This window comes from Schistocerca nitens, chromosome 10 (assembly GCF_023898315.1).
Source record: "Schistocerca nitens isolate TAMUIC-IGC-003100 chromosome 10, iqSchNite1.1, whole genome shotgun sequence".
NCBI lineage: Eukaryota > Metazoa > Arthropoda > Insecta > Orthoptera > Acrididae > Schistocerca > Schistocerca nitens.
Genome location: NC_064623.1, coordinates 157,071,846 through 157,094,242, shown reverse-complemented (window position 1 = coordinate 157,094,242; position 22,397 = coordinate 157,071,846). Strand labels below are relative to the sequence as shown.

The window sequence follows — 22,397 nt, the reverse complement described above, 5'->3', positions numbered from 1 at the left end:
AAAGTTGCAGGAAGGGTTTAGCATCAAAATTAGTTGTTCTGTGTGGATCTTGCAGTAAATCTACCTCGAAAATGACTTCGAACATTGTGCATAATTCATTATTTGAATTTAGTGTATGCAATGCATGCAATAGGAAAAGGTAAAAAGGCTGCTCAAACGTTTTGTGGTTTGATGGACCCTCCTCGTCCTCCCAGTAGGTTCAGCAAGTACGTAAAAATACTTCTAGGTGCCTTGATGGTTGTGTGTAAAGCATCTATGAAACATGCAGTAGAAGAAACTGTAAATATTAGTGGAACCAGGGACATTGCTGTTGCACTTGATAGGACATGGCAATGTCTAAGACATCGTTTCATGAATGGTGTTGTAAGTGCTACTTCTCTGGAGAGTGGAAAAGTTGTTGATGTTTAGTGCTTATCTAAGTATTGCCTCACCTGCCATGGTAACACTGAAGGACATTGAGCATTTGTTCTAAGAATTACGATGGTTACAATGGATGTATGGAGTGTGATGGAGCTCTAAAAATATTTCAGAGGTTGGTGCCCATTTATGATACACAAAGTACCTAGGAGATGAGGACTCCGAAGCTTTCAATAAAATTAACAAGTTCAATGTTTATGGTGAAACCTTGGTAACAAAACTCGAGTGTTTGGACATGTGCAAAAGAGGATGGGTGCTAGATTGAGAAAGCTATGAAGAGAAATGAAAGGAAAGTTGCTATCTGATGGAAAATCGCTGTCTAGCCGAGGCAGATTGACAGAAACTGAAATAGATCTCCTTCAGAGTTATTATGGATTGGCCATTAGATGAACTGCACCTCCGAATGATGTTACAGCAATGAGAAAAACTGTATGGCCCACCAATTTTCATAAGTTGTCCATAGATGGCCACCCTGTTCACAGACTTTGCCCCAAAGGAGAAGATTCTAAGCAAAAGAAAATGGTCAAATACACCATCATAAGCATTCTCTTCCTGAGTCTGTTATGAATGAAATAAAACCAATTTTTAGAGACCTGAGTGACCCTGTTTTGCTTAGTAAATGTCTTCATGCGGGCACTCAGAATACAAATGAAAGTTTCAGCCATTGCCTTTGGGAAAGATTACCCAAGAATGTTTTTGTAGGACTAAATACTTTAAAAGTTGGTGTACTAGATGCTGTGATATGTTTCAGTGATGGAGTGATAGGCAGGTTTTGAAGTCCTGAGAAATTTAGGAATAAAATGTGGCTCTAATATGGAAGATCAGTTGCTTGCATGTGACAGACAACAGACACATGAAGCTGAAAGATTCGCTCTTCAAGTTACCAAAGAAGCAAGAAGTGCTAAAAGGACTGCCAAGAGGAAGCTTGAAGATGAAGAGAATGCTGCAGGATGAAGTTTCAGGAATGTGCTGAGGCACAGTTTAATTGGACTCATACCTTTGTTCGCAATTTCCCGCAAGTTGTATTTTTCAGAATTCAGGTACAAATATTTACTAATTTGCTTTAAGTTTTTTCCGCAGCTTGCAATAGTTCATACTTACATAGCTGACCTAAGCTTTATTGCAGAATCAACTAAATTATAGAAAAAATAACATTTGTACTAGGAAAAAAATTATAAAATTAAAGTGTAAGATGTGATATTTTTTATCCTTGTAATGTACATAATTATGGAATTAAATAGGTCTAGTACATCAGCATCATGTTATGCGTATCTGGTTAAAATTTGGTCTCCTTCAGATGTAAAACATTGGATTAAATGGTACCTCAATTTGAAGCAGCATTCTGGAAAGAAATTGCATAAATTTCTTTGTAATTTTTTTAATAACCCTAAGCAGGTTCAAAAATATTCAAAATACTTCTAATTTGTTTAGAAAGTGTGCTGCATTACCTGATACCAACAAAAAGAATCTGTAAAATATACACATTATAAACAGTGCCTGAAAGAAATATGTGTTGATTTTTACATAATATTGAGCCGCAAAAGTACCCTGTATCCTTAATTGAAAAAGGTTTGTAAACTACTAGACTTAACTCCAATGTTACTGAGTGGCATATGACATGCTTTGTTGACTTATCTTTGGGCAGTGAAGAACTGATTCTATAATTTCCATTGTAAGCAACTGACGTTTCTCCTTGTAGGTCTTCTCTGTGATCTTCTGTGGTCTGATCCTGACAAAGATGTCCAAGGATGGGGAGAAAACGATAGAGGAGTGTCATTCACATTTGGTGCAGATGTTGTGAGCAAGTTCCTGAACAGACACGATCTCGACCTCATCTGCCGTGCACATCAGGTAAGATGTTCGCTTGTACACTGACAGTAGAGATGCGTCCTCAAAGTAAGGGCTTTGTCTGGTGATCACCTAATGCTTGCGCAGTTGTGGTGATTCTATTAGCGTGTAACCAAAGTTGCTCTTAAAATATTATTTTTTGTGCAACCGAGTTAAAATGACGAATCATTGGTGGTGACTAATAGTTCAGATTTTATGCAATATTAATGTGCAACATACTTGTATAAAGAAAAAAGTGAAACGTTACATGATAATTTACAATACTATCTTAATAACCATGTAACCCTTACTGACGCACTGCCTACAATTATGTACATTACTTTTTTTTATCCTACATGCAACAGAAACATTTTTCTTCATTCGAAACCTGATTTACATGTACGTGAATATTCAATCTTTTCACGGTGCAAAAGTGCTGCCACATGTTGTTGTTGTTGTTGTTGTTGTTGTTGTTGTGGTCTTCAGTCCTGAGACTGGTTTGATGCAGCTCTCCATGCTACTCTATCCTGTGCAAGCTTCTTCATCTCCCAGTACCTACTGCAACCTACATCCTTCTGAATCTGCTTAGTGTATGCATCTCTTGGTCTCCCACTACGATTTTTACCCTCCACGCTGCCCTCCAATACTAAATTGGTGATCCCTTGATGCCTCAGAACAGGTCCTACCAACCGATCCCTTCTTCTGGTCAAGTTGTGCCACAAACTCCTCTTCTCCCCAATCCTATTCAGTACCTCCTCATTAGTTATGTGATCTACCCATCTAATCTTCAGCATTCTTCTGTAGCACCACATTTCGAAAGCTTCTATTCTCTTCTTGTCCAAACTATTTATCGTCCATGTTTCACTTCCATACATGGCTACACTCCATACAAATACTTTCAGAAAAGACTTCCTGACACTTAAATCTATACTCGATGTTAACAAATTTCTCTTCTTCAGAAACGCTTTCCTTGCCATTGCCAGTCTACATTTTATATCCTCTCTACTTCGACCATCATCAGTTATTTTGCTCCCCAAATAGCAAAACTCCTTTACTACTTTAAGTGTCTCATTTCCTAATCTAATACCCTCAACATCACCCGACTTAATTCGACTACATTCGATTATCCTCGTTTTGCTTTTGTTGATGTTCATCTTATATCCTCCCTTCAAGACACCATCCATTCCGTTCAACTGTTCTTCCAAGTCCTTTGCTGTCTCTGACAGAATTACAATGTCATCGGCGAACCTCAAAGCTTTTATTTCTTCTCCATGGATTTTAATACCTACTCCGAATTTTTCTTTTGTTTCCTTTACTGCTTGCTCAATATACAGATTGAATAACATCGGGGAGAGGCTACAACCCTGTCTTACTCCCTTCCCAACCACTGCTTCCCTTTCATGTCCCTCGACTCTTATAACTGCCATCTGGTTTCTGTACAAATTGTAAATAGCCTTTTGCTCCCTGTATTTTACCCCTGCCACCTTTAGAATTTGAAAGAGAGTATTCCAGTCAACACTGTCAAAAGCTTTCTCTAAGTCTACAAATGCTAGAAACGTAGGTTTGCCTTTCCTTAATCTTTCTTCTAAGATAAGTCGTAAGGTCAGTATTGCCTCACGTGTTCCAGTATTTCTACGGAATCCAAACTGATCTTCCCCGAGGTCGGCTTCTACTAGTTTTTCCATTCGTCTGTAAAGAATTCGTGTTAGTATTTTGCAGCTGTGGCTTATTAAAGTGATTGTTCGGTAATTCTCACATCTGGCAACACCTGCTTTCTTTGGGATTGGAATTATTATATTCTTCTTGAAGTCTGAGGGTATTTCGCCTGTTTCATACATCTTGCTCACCAGATGGTAGAGTTTTGTCAGGACTGGCTCTCCCAAGGCCGTCAGTAGTTCCAATGGAATGTTGTCTACTCCGGGGGCCTTGTTTCGACTCAGGTCTTTCAGTGCTCTGTCAAACTCATCACGCAGTATCGTATCTCCCATTTCATCTTCATCTACATCCTCTTCCATTTCCATAATATTGTCCTCAAGTACATCGCCCTTGTATAGACCCTCTATATACTCCTTCCACCTTTCTGCTTTCCCTTCTTTGCTTAGAACTGGGTTTCCATCTGAGCTCTTGATGTCCATACAAGTGGTTCTCTTCTCTCCAAAGGTCTCTTTAATTTTCCTGTAGGCAGTATCTATCTTACCCCTAGTGAGATAAGCCTCTACATCCTTACATTTGTCCTCTAGCCATCCCTGCTTAGCCATTTTGCACTTCCTGTCGATCTCATTTTTACATGTACGTGAATATTCAATCTTTTCACGGTGCAAAAGTGCTGCCCCATGTTATGCATCACTATAAAAGGGAATGAAGCCGTGCGGAGCAGCTTGTTACTGTTGGAATACATGATAGTGTTTGCTAGTCATAGTCTGCTGAATAATTCGATGTTGTTATTGTTATTTTGCATGGTAATTATTGAATGTTCTGTGAATTTATTACAACAGTGAATATTTAAAAATTATTTTAGCCCATAAAAAGAAGCCTCATGTACAAAGTATATTTTGTAAACAGGTGCATATATTTGTATAAATCATGCTTCTAAAATCATTAAAAAAATCATCTAAGAGCATGGGAGCATAAAGATTTTTCCTTCCTGCGGAAAAAAATTCAGGTCTGAAAGGGTTAAATGTACCAAACACAAAATTATGTGAGGGAGGGGGTGGACAAATATACGGAAACACTGTGAGAAACCTGAATGCAGATGAGAGCCAAGCTCTTGGGTGTCACTGTTGTAGTTGACCATGAACAGCACCTGTGCAATGCCTTCAGTATGTTGCGATTGTCAGAACTGTGTTCTGTGTATTTTTTATTTCATTATGTTCGAGCTAAGGGAATTCGAACACAGACAAATTGTTGGTTCTCGTATGGTGGGTGCTTCCGTAACCGAGGTGATGGAAGTGTGTGGTGTTTCAAGAGACACAGTCTTGGAGGTTCATACCACATACAGGGGAAGTGGAAAAACATCATCTGCTAATTCACAATAAGGACGGAAGTGCGTGTCGAGTGATCAGGACAGATGTTCATTGAAGAGAGTTGTGACAAAAAGTAAGAGCTGCAGAACTTAATGTGGCACCCGAAAATTCTGTCAGTCAGCACCAAAACAACACGAAGACAGCCCCGTAAGCTGGAAATTACAGCTGGATTTCCGAAACCACTCAACAGTGTTGCTAATGGCCATAAAAGGAAAATGTGGTCCTGGAGCCATAAAACCTGGTCTTTGGAGCAATGTAAGTACATTGTTTGGTCAGATGAGTCTTATTGCACACTGTTTTGAGCTTACGGCAGAGTTTGTCTGGCGTGCATCATTCCGAGACTGCGATGCAAACTGCTTGCTACCAAGCTTGCATGGTGGGGGTTTGGTGATGTTTTGGGGAGCTGTATTGTGATATTTCCCACACCCCATGAGTAATCTGCAAGTCCCATTACTGTCAAAGAACATGAGACCATTTTGGCTGATCAGGTCCATCCCATGATACAATATTTGTCCCCCCTGGTGATACTGTGTTCCAAGATCGCATCATCCAGGACTTATTTTCTGAGCACAAGGATGAATTGTCGCATCTCCCCTGATAAGTCATGACAGCTCAGTATTACTGAGCCTTTGTTGTCTACTTTGGAAACAAAATTGTGTGATTGGTATTCACTTCAGTCATCATTACCTTAACCTGCCACTATTTTTCAGGAAGAATGATAAACGATTCCTGTGAAAACCATATGGCACTTGTATTTATCCATTCTGAGGTGATTGGAAGTCCTTATGAATGCCAACAGTTTTCGTACTCCTGTTACATGTGGTAGTGTTTTGTGTTTTCATTATTTCCATATTTTTGTGCACCTCCTATGCATCAAGAAGGAACATTTTGCATTATTTATTTTGTATTTTGAAAGTTTATAGTGTGCTATTAAAATAAACTATTTTTGGTCACATTTATTTACTAAAGTGTTCATGTCCTCTGAAATTACTAATCTACGCTATCTTAACTTTCATTTTGAAACACAGTGGATGACCAGTTACTTCTCAAAGTTCTCTGGAGTGAGAGAGTGTCACTGATCACAAACAGTGTTTCTACAGGTGGAAAATAGTCTCCTCACATCATAAGATATTGACTGTGCAAATTTTCGGACATGAAATATTTACAGATAGAGGTCAAGGATTGTAGTCTTTTCACCATTGAAGATATTACAGGTAGTAGCAAAACAGCATCTAATTCATTCACCACCCTCTACTCAATGTTATCCTTAATGTCAGTTGGCTTTGAACACGCTCAATAATTTCTAACGATTTCTGCGATGACAACCCGATAGATTCTAATTCTTTAGTCCAATACTAATTCTTTAATCCTGCTGGTAAGGTAGCTAAAATTGCTAAGGACATACACTAAAGAATTTTTTTTATTTTAGGTTCGGTGAAAGTATATATATATATATATATATATATATATATATATATATATATATAACAGAGGGAAACATTCCACGTGGAAAAAATACATCTAAAAAGAAAGATGATGAGACTTACCAAACAAAAGCGCTGGCAGGTCGATAGACACACAAACAAATACAAATATACACACAAAATTCAAGCTTTCGCAACAAACTGTTGCCTCATCAGGAAAGAGGGAAGGAGAGGGAAAGACGAAAGGATGTGGATTTTAAGGGAGAGGGTAAGGAGTCATTCCAATCCCGGGAGCGGAAAGACTTACCTTAGGGGGAAAAAAGGACAGGTATACACTCGCACACACACACATATCCATCCACACATACAGACTCAAGCAGACATATTTAAAGTCTTTAAATATGTCTGCTTGAGTCTGTATGTGTGGATGGATATGTGTGTGTGTGCGCGCGAGAGTGTATACCTGTCCTTTTTTCCCCCTACGGTAAGTCTTTCCGCTCCCGGGATTGGAATGACTCCTCACCCTCTCCCTTAAAATCCACATCCTTTCGTCTTTCCCTCTCCTTCCCTCTTTCCTGATGAGGCAACAGTTTGTTGCGAAAGCTTGAATTTTGTGTGTATATTTGTATTTGTTTGTGTGTCTATCGACCTGCCAGCGCTTTTGTTTGGTAAGTCTCATCATCTTTCTTTTTATATATATATATATATATATATATATATATATATTAGGTTCGGCGAAAGTATTTTTTGCCCCCTCTCTCAAACTGAAGATTCTTTTGTAAAAGAATCAGTTGCAGATTTCAAGACTTTAAAATGTTCATTATAAAAACCAATAGAACACACTCAGGTGGTAGTGTTAGGTTCAGTAGAAATTGTCTTGGGGTTTTGAGAAACAGTTCATGCTATATGAAATTATTTTATTTCTGGATAGCTGTGTACACATCTTCAGCAATACATTGCAGTGCATGAGCCACTCATTTGAAGTGGATTGAATATGAATAAAATAGGTGTAGGGCAGTTGCCATCTTCAGTATGTAGGTCACAGCATCTGAATGTGTGAAAGAACTTGTTCTTCTTGCATTTCCTCAGTCCAGCAGCTTAAGAATATTATTTTTTCACAACAAGATACTGTTGAATGATGTGTGTTCCAACATTTTGCAGGAAATCAGTGGCTTTGGGGAATCTTCTGTGTCAAGTTTGCCAGCAGTGAGATTACAAATGAAATGTTGACATTTGCCAGTTTCGTTGATAGCTATGAATATGTGGTGGTTACTTGAATAATGCAGTGCATTTTTGAGTTTCCTGATAGCAAAAATCTAGAGAGTTTCTCCATAATTTCGATTCATTGGCAATCTGAAGGAACTAAAAGTTTGTACCGTGAAATGTTCAGAGGAAGATAGCAGAACGCATAACGTGGAAAAAGACATTTATAGAGTTTGGAGTCTTTTGCATATGTGTCAATAATATTTACTTCTTAGACAATTCGACTGAATTGTCCTTTGCGTGTGCATGACCACACAGTGTTATTGAAGTTGACACTTTATAGAGCAGCCAATATGCTAATTGCACACTATAAAATAGAACAATCCCTTCATCAGTAGTGAAGTGTTGTCTGATGTAACCCAAGATCATAATATACATAGTGGTAGACAGTAGTTTTTGATGCAACAGGGGAGGCATCATGAACACACAGTTATCTCTTAGGAAGTACTATTTGGCAGAGTTTACTTGGTGCATACACTCCCTAGCTCTGGATAGATAGAAGCTGCGAGTAATCAGAAAACTTTGGCGGGATAGTCTTTTGTATGCCCCACTGCCAGTCTTGACAGCTCACAAAGCCCTTCTCTACACACAATAATGGCTGCTACAAGACTACACACAGTATTTTTGCTTTATCAGCTTTCCTTTTGAGAATTGAAATTCTGGATGTTAGAAAATCAAACAGAAGCACATCCTTCACAATCCAACTCAAAGTGCAGTTATCCACATTTTTGCACTGGAAAGTGATTTTTGGAGATCATTTGCTTCCTGTGTTAAACTTTGAGTTGGTTGGATTCTGATATTGTGCCAAGAGAGAGGCACATAGAAATTGAGGAAATATGAACAGTAATAAAGGAATATGTAATTTTATGTAGCATAAAGTTAAAATATATACAAATTTGTCATTGTAGCAAACTATAATAATAAAATGAAATATCAGTCACGGCAACATAACTTGCGAACGTGTACACTTTTTTCCATGTGCGTAGGTATGGAAGAAAAGAATATGTAATTACATAAAAATCCAGGCTTTAATAATTGGATTTCTTAGTGTCTAGACGCTATGTGTTCTCATCCTTCTACTAAAATGTATTCTGCAAGGTACTTTATGGTGTGTGGTGCAGGGTACATCTACAACCACTATCTTTTTACCCTTTTCCTGTTCCGTTCACGAATGGCTCATGGGGAAAAAGGATTGTTGCTAGGGCTCTGTGTGACTTCTGATTTTCCGATTTTCCCACCCTGATCATTTCACTAGATGCACGTGGGGAAAAAATAAGTTGCCCAACTCTTTTTGGAATCAAAGCACTCAAAGTAGCAATAGTGACCCTCTTTGTGATATACACATCTCTTGTAGTGTGTGCCACTGGAGGTCATTGAGCATCTCTGTAACATTGTCCTGCTGAGCAAATGATCCCGTGACAAAATGTGCTTTTCCCCGTCGGCTCTTCCCTATATATGTTGTTAATGCTACTCGGTATAGGGCCCAGACTAATGAATAACACTCAAGAATCGGTTGAACAAGTGTTTTTAAGCCACGTCTTTCATGGATGAATTATATTTCCTTAATGTAAATTTATGTTTGCATTTCTCCTCTGGTGTCAGCTTATTCTATTTATTTTGTACAGTCATTCGACTTAAGGTAGTACTGGATGGTTATTCTAGGTTCCAGTGATTTGTTGCCTATAGTCTAACAGTATAGTGCAGTTAACTACTTATGCACAATGTTATGTTTTCTTATGTTCAGGGTTAACTGCCAGTCCCTGCACCAATTGTAGACCCTCTCCAGGTCTTCCTGCATTACAGTAGAGTCTTCTGGAGTTGCAACCTTTCAGCAGACAACAGCATCATCTGTGAACAGCCTCGCAGAGCCTAAAAGGTTAACCACCCAATTATTGATACAAATTGCACATAGTGGCCCTATAGCACACATCTACATGATTACTCTGCTATTCACAGTAAAGTGCCTGGCAGAGGATTCAATGAACCACCTTCAAGCTGTCTCTACCGTTCCACTCTCGAACGGCACGCCGGAAAAACAAGCACTTAAATTTTTCTGTGCAAGCCCTGATTTCTCTTATTTTATTGTGATGATCATTTCTCCCTATATCGGTGGGTGCCAACATAATGTTTTTGCAATCAGAGGAGAAAACTATTGACTGAAATTTCGTGAGAAGATCCCGTCGCAACAAAAATGCCTTTGTTTTAATGATTGCCAGTCCAATTCACATATCATGTCTGCGGCACTATCACCCCTCTTTCACGATAATACAAAATGAGCCATCCTTCTTTGTACTTTTTCGATGTTATCTGTCAGTCCCACCTGATGCGGATCCCACACCGCACAGAATAGGGCAGACAAGCGTGGTGTAAGCAGTCTCTTTAGTAGACATGTCGCACCTTCAAAGTGTCCTGCCAATGAATCGCAGTCTTTTGTTTGCTCTATGCATAACATTAGCTATGCGATCGTTCCAATCTAGGTTATTTGTAATTGTAATCCCTAAGTATTTAATTGGATTTACAACCTTCAGATTAGTGTGACTTATCACGTAATCGAAATTTAGTGGATTTCTTTTAGTATTCATGTGAATAACTTCACACTTTCCTTTATTCAGGGCTAATTGCCACTTTTTGCACCATACATATATCTTATCTAAATCATTTTACAATTCGTTGTAGTCATCTGATGACTTCACAAGATGTTAAATGACAGCATCATCTGCGAACAATCTAATAGTGCTACACAGATTGTCTCCTATGTCGTTAATATAGATCAGGACAATAGAGGGCCTATAACACTTCCTTGAGGAATGCCAGATATTACTTGTGTTGTAATCTAAGACTTTCCGTCTATTACTACGAACTGAGACCTTTCTGATAGGAAATCACGAATCCAATCCCACAACTGAGGTGGTATTTCATAGGCACGCAGTTTCGTTATAAGATGCTTGTGAGGAACGGTGTTGAAAGCCTTCTGGAAATCTAAAAATATGGAATCAATTTGACATCCTCTGTCGATAGAACTCATTACTTTATGAGTATAAAGAACTAGTTGTGTTTCGCAAGAACGATATTTTCTGAATCCGTGCTGACTATATGTCAATAAACCGTTTTCTTCGAGGTACTTCATAATGTTGGAATACAGTATATGTTCCAAAACCGTACAGCAAATTGACGTTAGTGATATGGGCCTGTAATTCAACGGATTAATCCTACTTCCCTTTTTGGGTATTGGCGTGAGTTGAGCAATTTTCCAGTCTTTAGGTACGGATCTTCCTGTGAGCGAGTGGTTGTATATAATTGCTAAATATGGGCTATTATATCAGCATACTCTAAGAGTAACATGACTTGTATACAATCTGGACCAGGAGCCTTGCCTTTATATTGACCGATGACCGTAGCAGTCTGGTCCCTTTAATCCCACAACCTTGCCTTTATTAAGTGATTCAAGCTGCTTTGTGACACCGAGGATATCTACTTCTATGTTCTCATCTTGGTAGTTGTTCTTGATTGGAATTCAGGAATGTTTGCTTAGCCTTCTTTGGTGGAGGAGTTTTGGAAAACCGTGTTCAATAACTCTGCTTTAGTAGCACTGTCATCAGTGACTTCACCGTTGTTATCGTGCAGTGAAGGTATTGACTGTGTCTTGCCACTGGTGTGCTTTATGTATGAGCAGAATCTCTCTGGGTTTTCTGCCAGATTGCAAGACAGAGTTTTGTTATGGAAATTATTAAAAGCATCTCGCATTGATGTACGCGCTATATTTTGAACTTCTGTAAAACTTTGCCAGTCTCGTGGATTTTGTGTTCTATTAAATTTGGCATGCTTTTTTCGCTGCTTCTGCAACAGCCATCTGGCCAGTTTTGTGTACCATGGGGGATCAGTACCATCACTTGCTAATTTATGCGGTATATATCTCTCAATTACTGTTGATAATATCTCTTTCAAATCATTGCACAAATTTTCTACGCTTACATGACCAGATCAGAAAGAGCATTTTAATCAGCTTTTTTAAGTATATGTTGCGTTCCTTTTTTATGGTTGTAGGTTTTGCGGCATTCAGCCTAGCAGCAACTGCCTTGTGGTCGCTAATCCCTGTATTCGTCACAATACTAACTATTTGTCCAGGATTATTTGTTGCTGAAAGGTCAAGTATGCTGTTGCAACCATTTACGCTTAGAGTGGGCCCGTGAACTAATTGTTCAAAATAATTTTCTGAGTAAACATTCAGTACAGTTTTGGATGACGTTTTATGCCTGCCGTTGGCTTTAAACGTATAATTTTTCCAGCATATCGAGGGTAGATTGAAGTCACTGCCAATTATAACTGTATGAGTGGGGTACCTATTTGAAATGACTCAAGTTTTCTTTGAATTGTTCAGCAACTAGATCTTGTGAGTCGGGGGGGGGGGGGGGGGGGTTGGTGAAACAATTCAATTAAAAGTTCAGTCCGATTTTCAACTATAACCTCTACCTATACTATTTCCCAGGAACTATCATTCCAGTTTCACTACAAGGCAAACTACTTCTGACAGCAATAAATACTCCACCACCAACTGTATTTAATCTATCCTTTCTTAACACTGTTAGATCATTTGAAAAAATTTTGGCTTAACTTATTTCTGTCTTTAGCCAGCTTTCTGTAGCTATAACTATTTGAGCTTCATTGCTTTCTATGAGGGCTTGGAGCTCTGGTTCTTTCCCAACATAGCTACGACAATTTACAACTACAATACTGTTCGTTTCTACAACTAACTGACTGTGTTTTATCTCTCCCCTTTTAGACGGATGCCCTGTCTGTGGTTCCCTGAGACCCTCTAACCTAAAAAACCACCCAGTCTCTTCAAACTCTTAAGCAGAACCTGGAAACCCACCACCTGATGATGGTGCACGTCAAGGAATCTGCAGTCTGCACAGTCACAGAATCTCCTGAGCCTCTGATACAGACCCCCCACCCAGCTCTGCACCAAAGGACCACAGTCAGTTCTATCAAGAATGCCGCAGATGGTGAACTCCACCGTAATCTTGCAAGCAAGACTGGTGGTCTTTACCATTTCTGCTAGCCACCCGAAACCAGAGTGAATCTCCTCCAATCCAAAGCAACACACGTCATTGGTACAGACATGAGCCACTACCTGCAGTTAGCCAGTTGGCTGCACCCTGTACTCTTCGTGGCATATGGAAGCACCCTTTCCACATCTGGAATGACTCCCCCCCCCCCCGGAATGCACACTGGCTTCCTTCTCCTCCTTGGCAGCCATTATGCTCCTAATGTTGGAGCTCCCAACTACAGCAAACGCACCCTCTGTGAATGCCCAGACCTTGCAGGCCGACAAGCTTCATCTGGAACAGGTTGGATAACTGCCTCTGGCTCAGACATCGTCAGGCACAGATAACATCCAAAACCTGTTCGTCAAACAAACCGGGGAGGCCCTACAATCGTCCCTTTGGGTAGTTTTCTGCTGCTGGCCAGACTTTGGAATGATCTCCTATTCAACTATGGGTGAGGGATCAACCTCGGTGCAGGCTGTACCCGGGGCGGCCCCAGCAGTGCACCAATCGGGGGGACACGTGGGACGTCCCGAGCATCCAACCTCCCACAGTGCTACCCCTTGGCAGCAGCCTCAAGCTGTGTGAAGGAAGCCAATGCAGCCTGGAGCGGTGAGCAAAGGGTCGCCAACTCAACTCGATTCTCTACACAGCAGTCACAGTTCCTATCCATTACTGCAGTCACTTCTGTCGGAAACTCGTAAAAATATATAACGAACGGTGTACTCGCCTTATTAGCAGAAGGAACACGAGGTGCTCTGTCTCTGGTGGTCTATCCGACATTGAACTATAATAACCAAAACAAACGCTTGGGGTACTCCCAAAATTACCTTTACATTTGTTGTTTTTGTTGCATTTTGTCAAGTTATATTTGTAGGGAAGTCCGGTATCCAATCACAGATTCGGTCCAGTATTCGGTAAACTCATGTTTTGTTCAGTAAACGACTGTGCAGAACTGTATTTAATGTCTTCCAGAAATAAAGGAGTATGGCATCAACCAGATGCCTATGGCCAAACAGAGTGAACTGAATTTTGCAACCTCTCTTGTTTCCGGATGCAGTGTTTATTTTTATAGAGGAGATTTTTGTTATGTAAGAATGTCATAATGTTTGAATATAAAACCTGTTCCATAATTCTAGAACAAATTTATGTTGGCAGTACAGACCTAGAATTATGTCTGTCAGATGGCCTTTCTTGAAAATGTGAGTATGTGCTTTTTTCCAATTGGTAGGTACCTTCTTTGCTCCAGTGACCTATAACAAACTACTACTAGATTGGGAGCATGTTCTTCCACATTATGTCCGTAGAACCTCAGAGGTATCTCACATGGTCCTGTTGTCTTTCCAGTGTTGAACAGTTTTATTTTTTTCCCCGCCGGCCGCGGTGGTCTAGCGGTTCTGGCGCTGCAGTCCGGAACCGCGGGACTGCTACAGTCGCAGGTTCGAATCCTGCCTCGGGCATGGGTGTGTGTGATGTCCTTAGGTTAGTTAGGTTTAAGTAGTTCTAAGTTCTAGGGGACTTATGACCTAAGATGTTGAGTCCCATAGTGCTCAGAGCCATTTGAACCATTTTTTTTTTTCCCCCATGGTCACTGATCTTGATTGCTGGCATTTCTGCATTCATGCAGTAAGCAAGAGGAGGAACCATATGACAGCCTTCTGCAGTGAAACCGTTTTGGAAGCAAGTTCGGCACTACAGCCTTCTCTTGTCATCTGCTGTTTTGTTGCTGCTATGGTCACTGAGTGATTGATTAGATGATTACAATCTAGTTACTGTTTTTCAGTAAAGGTCGTAGGATAGCTTGACAACGTTGCTGCCATCTTACTATAATTGCTGACTGTTGACTGAAGGGGTGGTTGTCCTGCACTCCACTTGAGTAATTTCTTCCACTGATGTGATGTTTTACAAACACCATATGCATTGATAGATAGTCCTTGTTTGTCAGTACATGCAGTGTGCCTGGGTGTGGTTTTGCCGTGGTTGTTCTTTCACATTTCCACTTAACAATCACATCACCAGCAGCCAAATAGGGGAGCTTTAGAAGGGTTGAAATATCCCTGATCGACTTGTACTAAGGTGACATGAATGACTAATCCATGTTTGAAGTCATTGAGCTCTTCTAACCTACCGGTTATGCTGTAATGGCATCCTTATTGATGACACAATACTCCTGTCTCCTTTTATACTGGTGGATCTGCATCACGTGACACCTTATAGTTAGTTTCGTGTAAAATAGGCATGTCTGAATACTTCTGAATTCGGTAGTGTACCTTCAGAAGTGAAAGTACCTATACAGCTGATCAGAAAACATAAAAATACATCGCAGCATCCCTACCTCCAGAACATAGGTTTTGTCTTCAGTGTGGATATAGGAAATGATTTTGGAAGGTAGGATTTATATAGTTTGCTTTGAAGGGTCACAAAAATTCTCAATAGTTTCCATTAGTAAACTCTACAGGTATATTTAATGCTAGGTAAAGACATACTATTAACACTCTGTCGTCTAGCGACACCACAGTGGTATTATGCGCATAGTATCGTGCAGTGGCTGGCAGCAGCACTTCAGTATCTTTTGCATTATGTTGGTGTTTTGTTTAGGCAACAATAAGTTCACAAGTCAACAAGTTTTTTTGTTTTTATAACTTCCTGTGCCTTTCATCGTGGCTGATGAAAGAGACGATATAATTATTTACGATGAATGCATGGAGCACAACTTGGAAGTTGCGACTACATCGCATATGTCTCATGATCCGGTTGACAGACTTTCCGGTCACATAAAGCAATACCAACTAATAGGCCTATGTATTTTCGAAACAATAAATGAAAACGAAGAAACTGCCATATATATTCCAAAACACAAACAGAACAACAAACTTAATGTGGAGTTACATTACATCTTGGAGACTGTTTTGTTGCGTATCATATGAAAGAGAAATACTGAGTACCAAAGACAATGCAAATAAACAAATATATGAAACAAACAAATTTTGTATTTACATATGTATGTCTTCAAAATTTCATGAAAGTAGGGAAACAGGATTTAGAACTTATGAGAGCTAACAATGAGATTAGTAAAACGTAACAATTTATAATCTCTCGATAATGTCAAGAACGGCTGGCGACAAGCCAAGTAATCTGAATTAGCGGTGCTGGCACCTAGTTAATAAATTTGTACGAGACGTGCAGATGGCAAAGTGTTAAAATACGAAAAGCGCACATTGCAATGCAACTGAAGAAAGATATTAGTTTCTCCTACAGCCATCTCATGTAATGATCATGACAACAAAATTAGAACAACATGTACATAATTTGTTCTCTACAAGCCATCTATCAGTGGGTGGGTGTGGGGATAAACTCCAGTCGTGAATTATGTCTGGAAAGAGCGACTGTCAGCAAGCCCCTGTAAGAGCTGTAATTTATCTGAATTCTTCCTCATTGTCATATCTTGAGATTCACATGGGAAGAAGTAATATCTTGTCTGACTCTTTTTGTGCTGTATAGTTGTGGAATTTTAACTGTAAATCTCTCTGTGATGTACAGCACCTCTCCTGTAGCATCTAATACCAGGTTCAGTGAGTATCTTTATAACACTCTTGCACTTATTAAAATAATCCTTAAGCAAATACACCACTCTTAAGTCAATATTTCTATCTGATCTATTAATAGTATGTGTAAAGAAAGGGTGTCAAACTGATTAACAATTCCCAAGAATCTGTTGTGATTTTTTAAGCTTACCTCTTTTGTGGGTACATTACCTTTTTTTTTTTAAACCTCTTTGCCATCTTCCCCCCCCCCCCCCCCCCTCCACACACACACACACACACACACACACAATAAGTTCCCCTGTATACTGCTGCAGATCTACACATTTTTGGTTTATTAGTGTCTTCAGTGATGTATCAGCAATAATACAGTCCAACCATAATGAGTCATTACGGCTTTACATCAGTTCTCCACACTTTGTTACAGTATTGTGTCAGTAAAATTTTCCACTGTGTCATCCATAAACAGCCTTGTAGGGCTTTCAGTGTTATCCACCAGATCTTCTATATACAGGATGTTTGTCTCCATGTATCAAATGTCTACGGATGGTAGATCACATCGGAGACATAGTGTTGGCTGACACTTTCCAGTGACAAGGAGACCTTTAGTATTCAACAGCTCTAGTACTACATGATTTTACTGAACTGGAGGGGTGTGCTGCATACTACTTACCCCAGTGAATTCATAGTGATTTTCAACAATAAAACCTTAAGAATGAGTGTTTCTTAGTGGAGAAAGATATTTTAGAAGCAAATCACGAACTTTAATTTTGCTGGGCCTATGCCCTTCCGTATGGAGCAAATGCCTGAATTATAGAGTGCACACAAGGCTTGAACACATCACAGGCTGTTGACACCCTGCCACCTCTCAGGGGCATACGAAATATCAAAGGATGTCTAGTGCGACTGGAAAGTGAGCTGTAGAATACACACATGCTCATATACCTTCTAATTGCCATTCTGCTGTTGAGTAGCTTTGTGAAGATGAATTATTAGCATTGTATATTGTTTGTATACCACGTTTACAGCAATGACCTAAATATTTATTATAATAAAGTGTGGTAGAAAACAGGAAAAGATAATTTCAACTTATCTTGTTTCAGTGTCAGTGTCCAGGAGTGGCCAAATTCGATTCAGATACTGCAAAAATGAAGTTATGAAATGACTGAAATACTAATTTCAATAGTTCAATTTAATATTGTTCAATATAACTTGTTTAAGTTGAATGTAAGAATACATGGATGAATAGTTTTCAGAATGTACATATTTTTGTGAAAAAAGGGTGCGAAATATTTTCAAAACTATCCAAAGGACAAAGAAATAGAAGTAATTGTTAAATACAGTAAAAAGCAACCCCCCCCCACCCTCCCAGTAACTGCAGAGAATTATGCAAATATTGAACAAAGTGTTACTGAGTGATTCGTTAACAGTGAGGCTGGCATCAATAGTATACTAAGACAAAAGGAACTTAATCTTGGGTTGTTACAATCAGTTTCACTGCATGGTTCCAGCTGACAATGTATCCTATTCTGCAGCTCTGAGGCAGGATTTGTCTGGAAGCTAGCAACATTTTGTCTAGATTAAATGCATATCGATGATCCACCTCCTCAAATATTTGACACGTTTGTTACCTGTACTCTTGAAATTATGTATATTCCACCAAGGCCTTCACATTACCATATATTTGCAATAATGTTAATTACTTTTAACAATATTTTCAGATTCACGTTAAAGTTTGTTTTAGGTTGTGGAGGACGGCTATGAGTTCTTTGCGAAGAGGCAGCTGGTAACACTGTTTTCTGCACCAAACTATTGTGGTGAATTTGACAATGCTGGTGGGATGATGTCAGTGGATGAAACGCTCATGTGTTCTTTCCAGGTAAATAGGAATAATAATTACCATTAGTGTTTGTGTAAGAATAAATAAATGTTGCCCCTGCCTCTTGCAGTTGTTGCAAGAATGGAAAATCTGCCTTGTACTTTCAGTAAAATTATGGTCCTGTGTTTTTAGAGTTAAGTTTAATATACAGTCCCTGGCCAATTTATTAGATGCACTACAGTTTTTAAGCAAATTTTGATTTATGTCTAATGATTTTTTTTTTTTTCAGCACATAAAGTGTGATAAAATGATTGTGTGTAGCGTACTTCACAACTAAGGTGATAAAACAAAGAAATAAAATGTAGTATTTGTTGAAAATGTTTTATTTCAGTAATTACATCAAAAAATATTGTGAAAGTGAAAACATTACTTTTGATATTTCATTGAGCCACCTTTTGTAGCTATGAGAGCCTTAATACGACATGGCTGTCGATGCAGGACTGCACTGTGTCCTGCATTTGTGGATGATGGTACCTCACATGGATGACCTTCTCTAAGAGCTGTGTTTTGTTGTGATGACATCTTTTGCCACCTGACTCTTCATTAGTTCCCATACATTTTCTCTGGGGTTCATGTCAGGACCATTACCTAACCAGTCTAACAGAGGGATATTTTGTTCCTTCAGAAAGGATTTAACTGACCTGGCTGTGTGACAGGGAGCTTCATCCTGCATAAAAATAAATGGTTCCCCATTCGAGAACCATTCTCGGTACTGGTCTTGCCTCATTATGCCTTTAACCACGCAAATATGTCCTGTACCGTTGCCACAGATGACAGACCAAATCACTTTGCATGTTTTACGCTCTGAATAACGCAGTCTGTATGAAATTTTTCTTCTGTTTGATGGTGCACATACTGAGATTTGTTGGTTAAAACTTCAAATGTGCTTTCATCGCTTAATCATACCTGTAAAAATCAAGAAACAATTAAATGATTAATGGAAAATCTCATATAAAGATGTGAAACAAATACTAACAAAGAGATAGAGGGGCTGGCCAGTACTTACCTCAGCTCAGTACAGCCGATAGATACACAAAACAGAACAGAAAATTTACGTATCCTAGCTTTCGGAACTTTGTTCCTTCATCAGGGAGGAGAGAGGGGAAAAAAAGGGGAAGAAGGGAAAGTGGATAACCCAGGTTATGAAGCAACGGGGGAAAGGTAAACAGGGAGGGTAGCAAAGATGGAGGCATGGATGTCAGAGGGAAGTACTGTGCCAGCTTCAAACCAAAGAGGATGCATACAGAAGTAAAGCGGTATATAGTATAAAAATAAACACAAATGTGTAGGATGAAAAGATGCGTTAATAGCTAAAGAGGAGAAGACTGAAGAGTAAATGGGAGTGGGGTTGGTTAATGTAGGTTCAGTCCAGGGGGATGGCGGGATGAAAGGATGTGTTGGAGTGCAAGTTCCCATCTCCGCAGTTCTGAGGGACTGGTGTTGGGTGGGAGAAGCCAAATGGCACGTATGGTGTAGCAGGTCCCTAGTTATGCTGGAGGGCATGCTCTGCTACTGGGTATTGGACATCTTCTAGGCGGACAGTCGTCTGTGCCCGTTTATGCACTCAGCCAGTTTAGTTGTCGTCATACCAATTTAAAAGGCTGTGCAGTGCAGGCATGTCAGCTGATAAATGACATATTTTGTTTCACATGTGGCCCTGCCTTGAATTGGGTGTGTTTTACCAGTAGCAGGTTTTGCAGTGGGGTGTGTTAAAGGGGTAGGAACCGCTGGGTAGAGAAGGTGGTCTGGGAATATTGTAGTGTTTGACAAGGATGTTACGGAAGTTAGGGGGGCGACGAAAGGCAAATCTGGGTGGTGTGGGGAGAATATTGTCAAGGGATGATATCATTTCGGGGCTTGACTTGAGAAAGTCATATCTGTGACGGAGTAATTTGTTGATGTATTCGAGGCCTTGATAATATTGAGTGACAAGGGGGATGCTTTTGTGTGGTCTGGGGGTAGGAACATTGTTGTTGGATGGGCATGAATGTATTGCTTGGGAGATCTGTTTGTGGACAAGGTCTGCAGGATAGTTGCAGGAGAGGAAAGCACTGGTCAGGTTATTGGTGTAATTGTTGAGGGATTCGTCACTGGAGCAGATATGTTTGTCACGAATACCTAGGCTGTGGGGAAGGGAGTGTTTGATGTGGAATGGATGGTAGCTATCAAGGTGAAGGTACTGTTGTTTGTTTGTGGGTTTGATGTGGACAGAGGTGTGGATGTGAGCTTCAACAGGATGAAGGTCAGCATCCATGAAGGTGGCTTGGGTGTTGGAGAAGGTCCAGGTGAAATTCAGATTCGAAGAGGAGTTGAGGTTATGGAGGAAATTAAGGAGTGTTTCTTCACCATGATTCCAGACCACAAAGATATTTCCAGAATGAGATTTTCACTCTGCAGCAGAGTGTGTGCTGATATGAAACTTGCTGGCAGATTAAAACTGTGTGCCGGACCGAGACTCGAACTCGGGACCTTTGCCTTTTGCGGGCAAGTGCTCTACCAACTGAGGAGAGCTTATGTAAAGTTTGGAAGGTAGGAGACGAGCTACTGGCAGAAGTGAAGATGTGAAGACGGGTCGTGAGTCATGCTTGGGTAGCTCAGTTGGTAGAGCACTTGCCCGCGAAAGGCAAAGGTCCCGAGTTCGAGTCTTGGTCTGGCACACAGTTTTAATGTGCCAGGAAGTTTCACAAAGATGTTATCTATAAGCCTATACCAGGCCAGGGGAAGCAGCTGTTGGGTCTTCAGGAAAGCCTCTTCAATGCGGCACATGAAGAGGTTGGCATAGGACAGAGCCATCCTGGTTCCCATTGCACATAATTAATGTACTGTGAATAAAGTTACATAGGTTAAATAATGTCATAAATAATTTTAAAGTTAAATTACCGATCCCCAGAAGACCACATCTTTATCACACCATTGTTTAGCCCACTTCAGACACATCCTTTATTTGTGACTGTTAGCTTTGGTTTTCTAGCGGGTCGACAAGTCTTGAAATCGGTATTGTTCAACTTTCTATGAACAGTGTGTTCAGTTGCATTCACATTAGCCTCTTCGTGGAGATTTTATCTGTTTTGTTGTTTCAAATCTGTTTTCTAGGCAAATTATTTTGAGAAATCTTTCTGAGCTTGGGGTGCAAATTGGTTTTCTTCCACATTTATTCTTCCTTCTGGGGCTCACTTCTTCACCTGAATCAATTTTATTCTTTATGCTCCTCACGTGAGCTTCTGACATTTCCAAATTTCATGAAATTTCCCGATTGGAATAAATTTTCATATTAATGACGGCTTTGACCTTCACTTTTTTATGGGGTGAAATATCCCCTCTTCTACCCATTTTTAAAGGTCACAATTAGTAATATCTGACTGTTAAACAATCAGTTGTGATTTCGATATTACGAAGTTGATAATCAAAGCGAACAAAGTATTACACCAGTTACAAGCGAGAATGCCACTGAACAGGTCCTTTCCTGTATGATGATGTACTCTGCACATTGAGACATACAGTAAGTCAACAATCCAATATCATGTAGCACCAATAGATAACAAAATTCAACAATATAATAAGTGCCCTGCATAACTGTCATACATTTTTCGATCAATCACATTAAATATAATACTCAACATGCAATTATTACAAATAACATTTAAAATGCACAGTGCATCTAATAATTTGGCCAAGGACTGTATATGCATCAAATTCTAATTTTGTTAGATGACAGTATTATGTAGATTTAGTTTCTGAATTTCGTAAAACTGTGATCTTTATTTCCAAAGTTTACCCCAGAAGTGATATTCGGTGGAAGTGGTGAGGTGCTTTGTCAAGCTTTTTATATTTTTGAAGTCATTGGATTTGGTTGATGGAAACATTAATACTTGTGTTTATCAAAGAAGTTTAGAGAGCAATTTGCATCCCACAGAGTGATGAAGTTTCTACTAACAATATCCATGTGTTGGAGTGATAAAGCTGATGTCAACATGGTA

At 39.6% G+C, this 22,397-nt stretch overlaps 1 protein-coding gene across 2 annotated transcripts in view; it reads left to right on the top strand.

Annotated features, from left to right (window-relative positions):
* Window positions 1–22,397, top strand: part of LOC126210068 (serine/threonine-protein phosphatase PP1-beta catalytic subunit) — a 99,385-nt gene that overhangs the window by 47,162 nt on the left and 29,826 nt on the right. For both annotated transcript variants that reach the window (XM_049939190.1, XM_049939189.1), the window contains exons 5-6: window positions 2,117–2,268; window positions 18,286–18,420. In XM_049939190.1, the coding sequence (XP_049795147.1) occupies window positions 2,117–2,268; window positions 18,286–18,420 (287 nt within the window). The remainder of the gene's footprint in view (window positions 1–2,116; window positions 2,269–18,285; window positions 18,421–22,397) is intronic.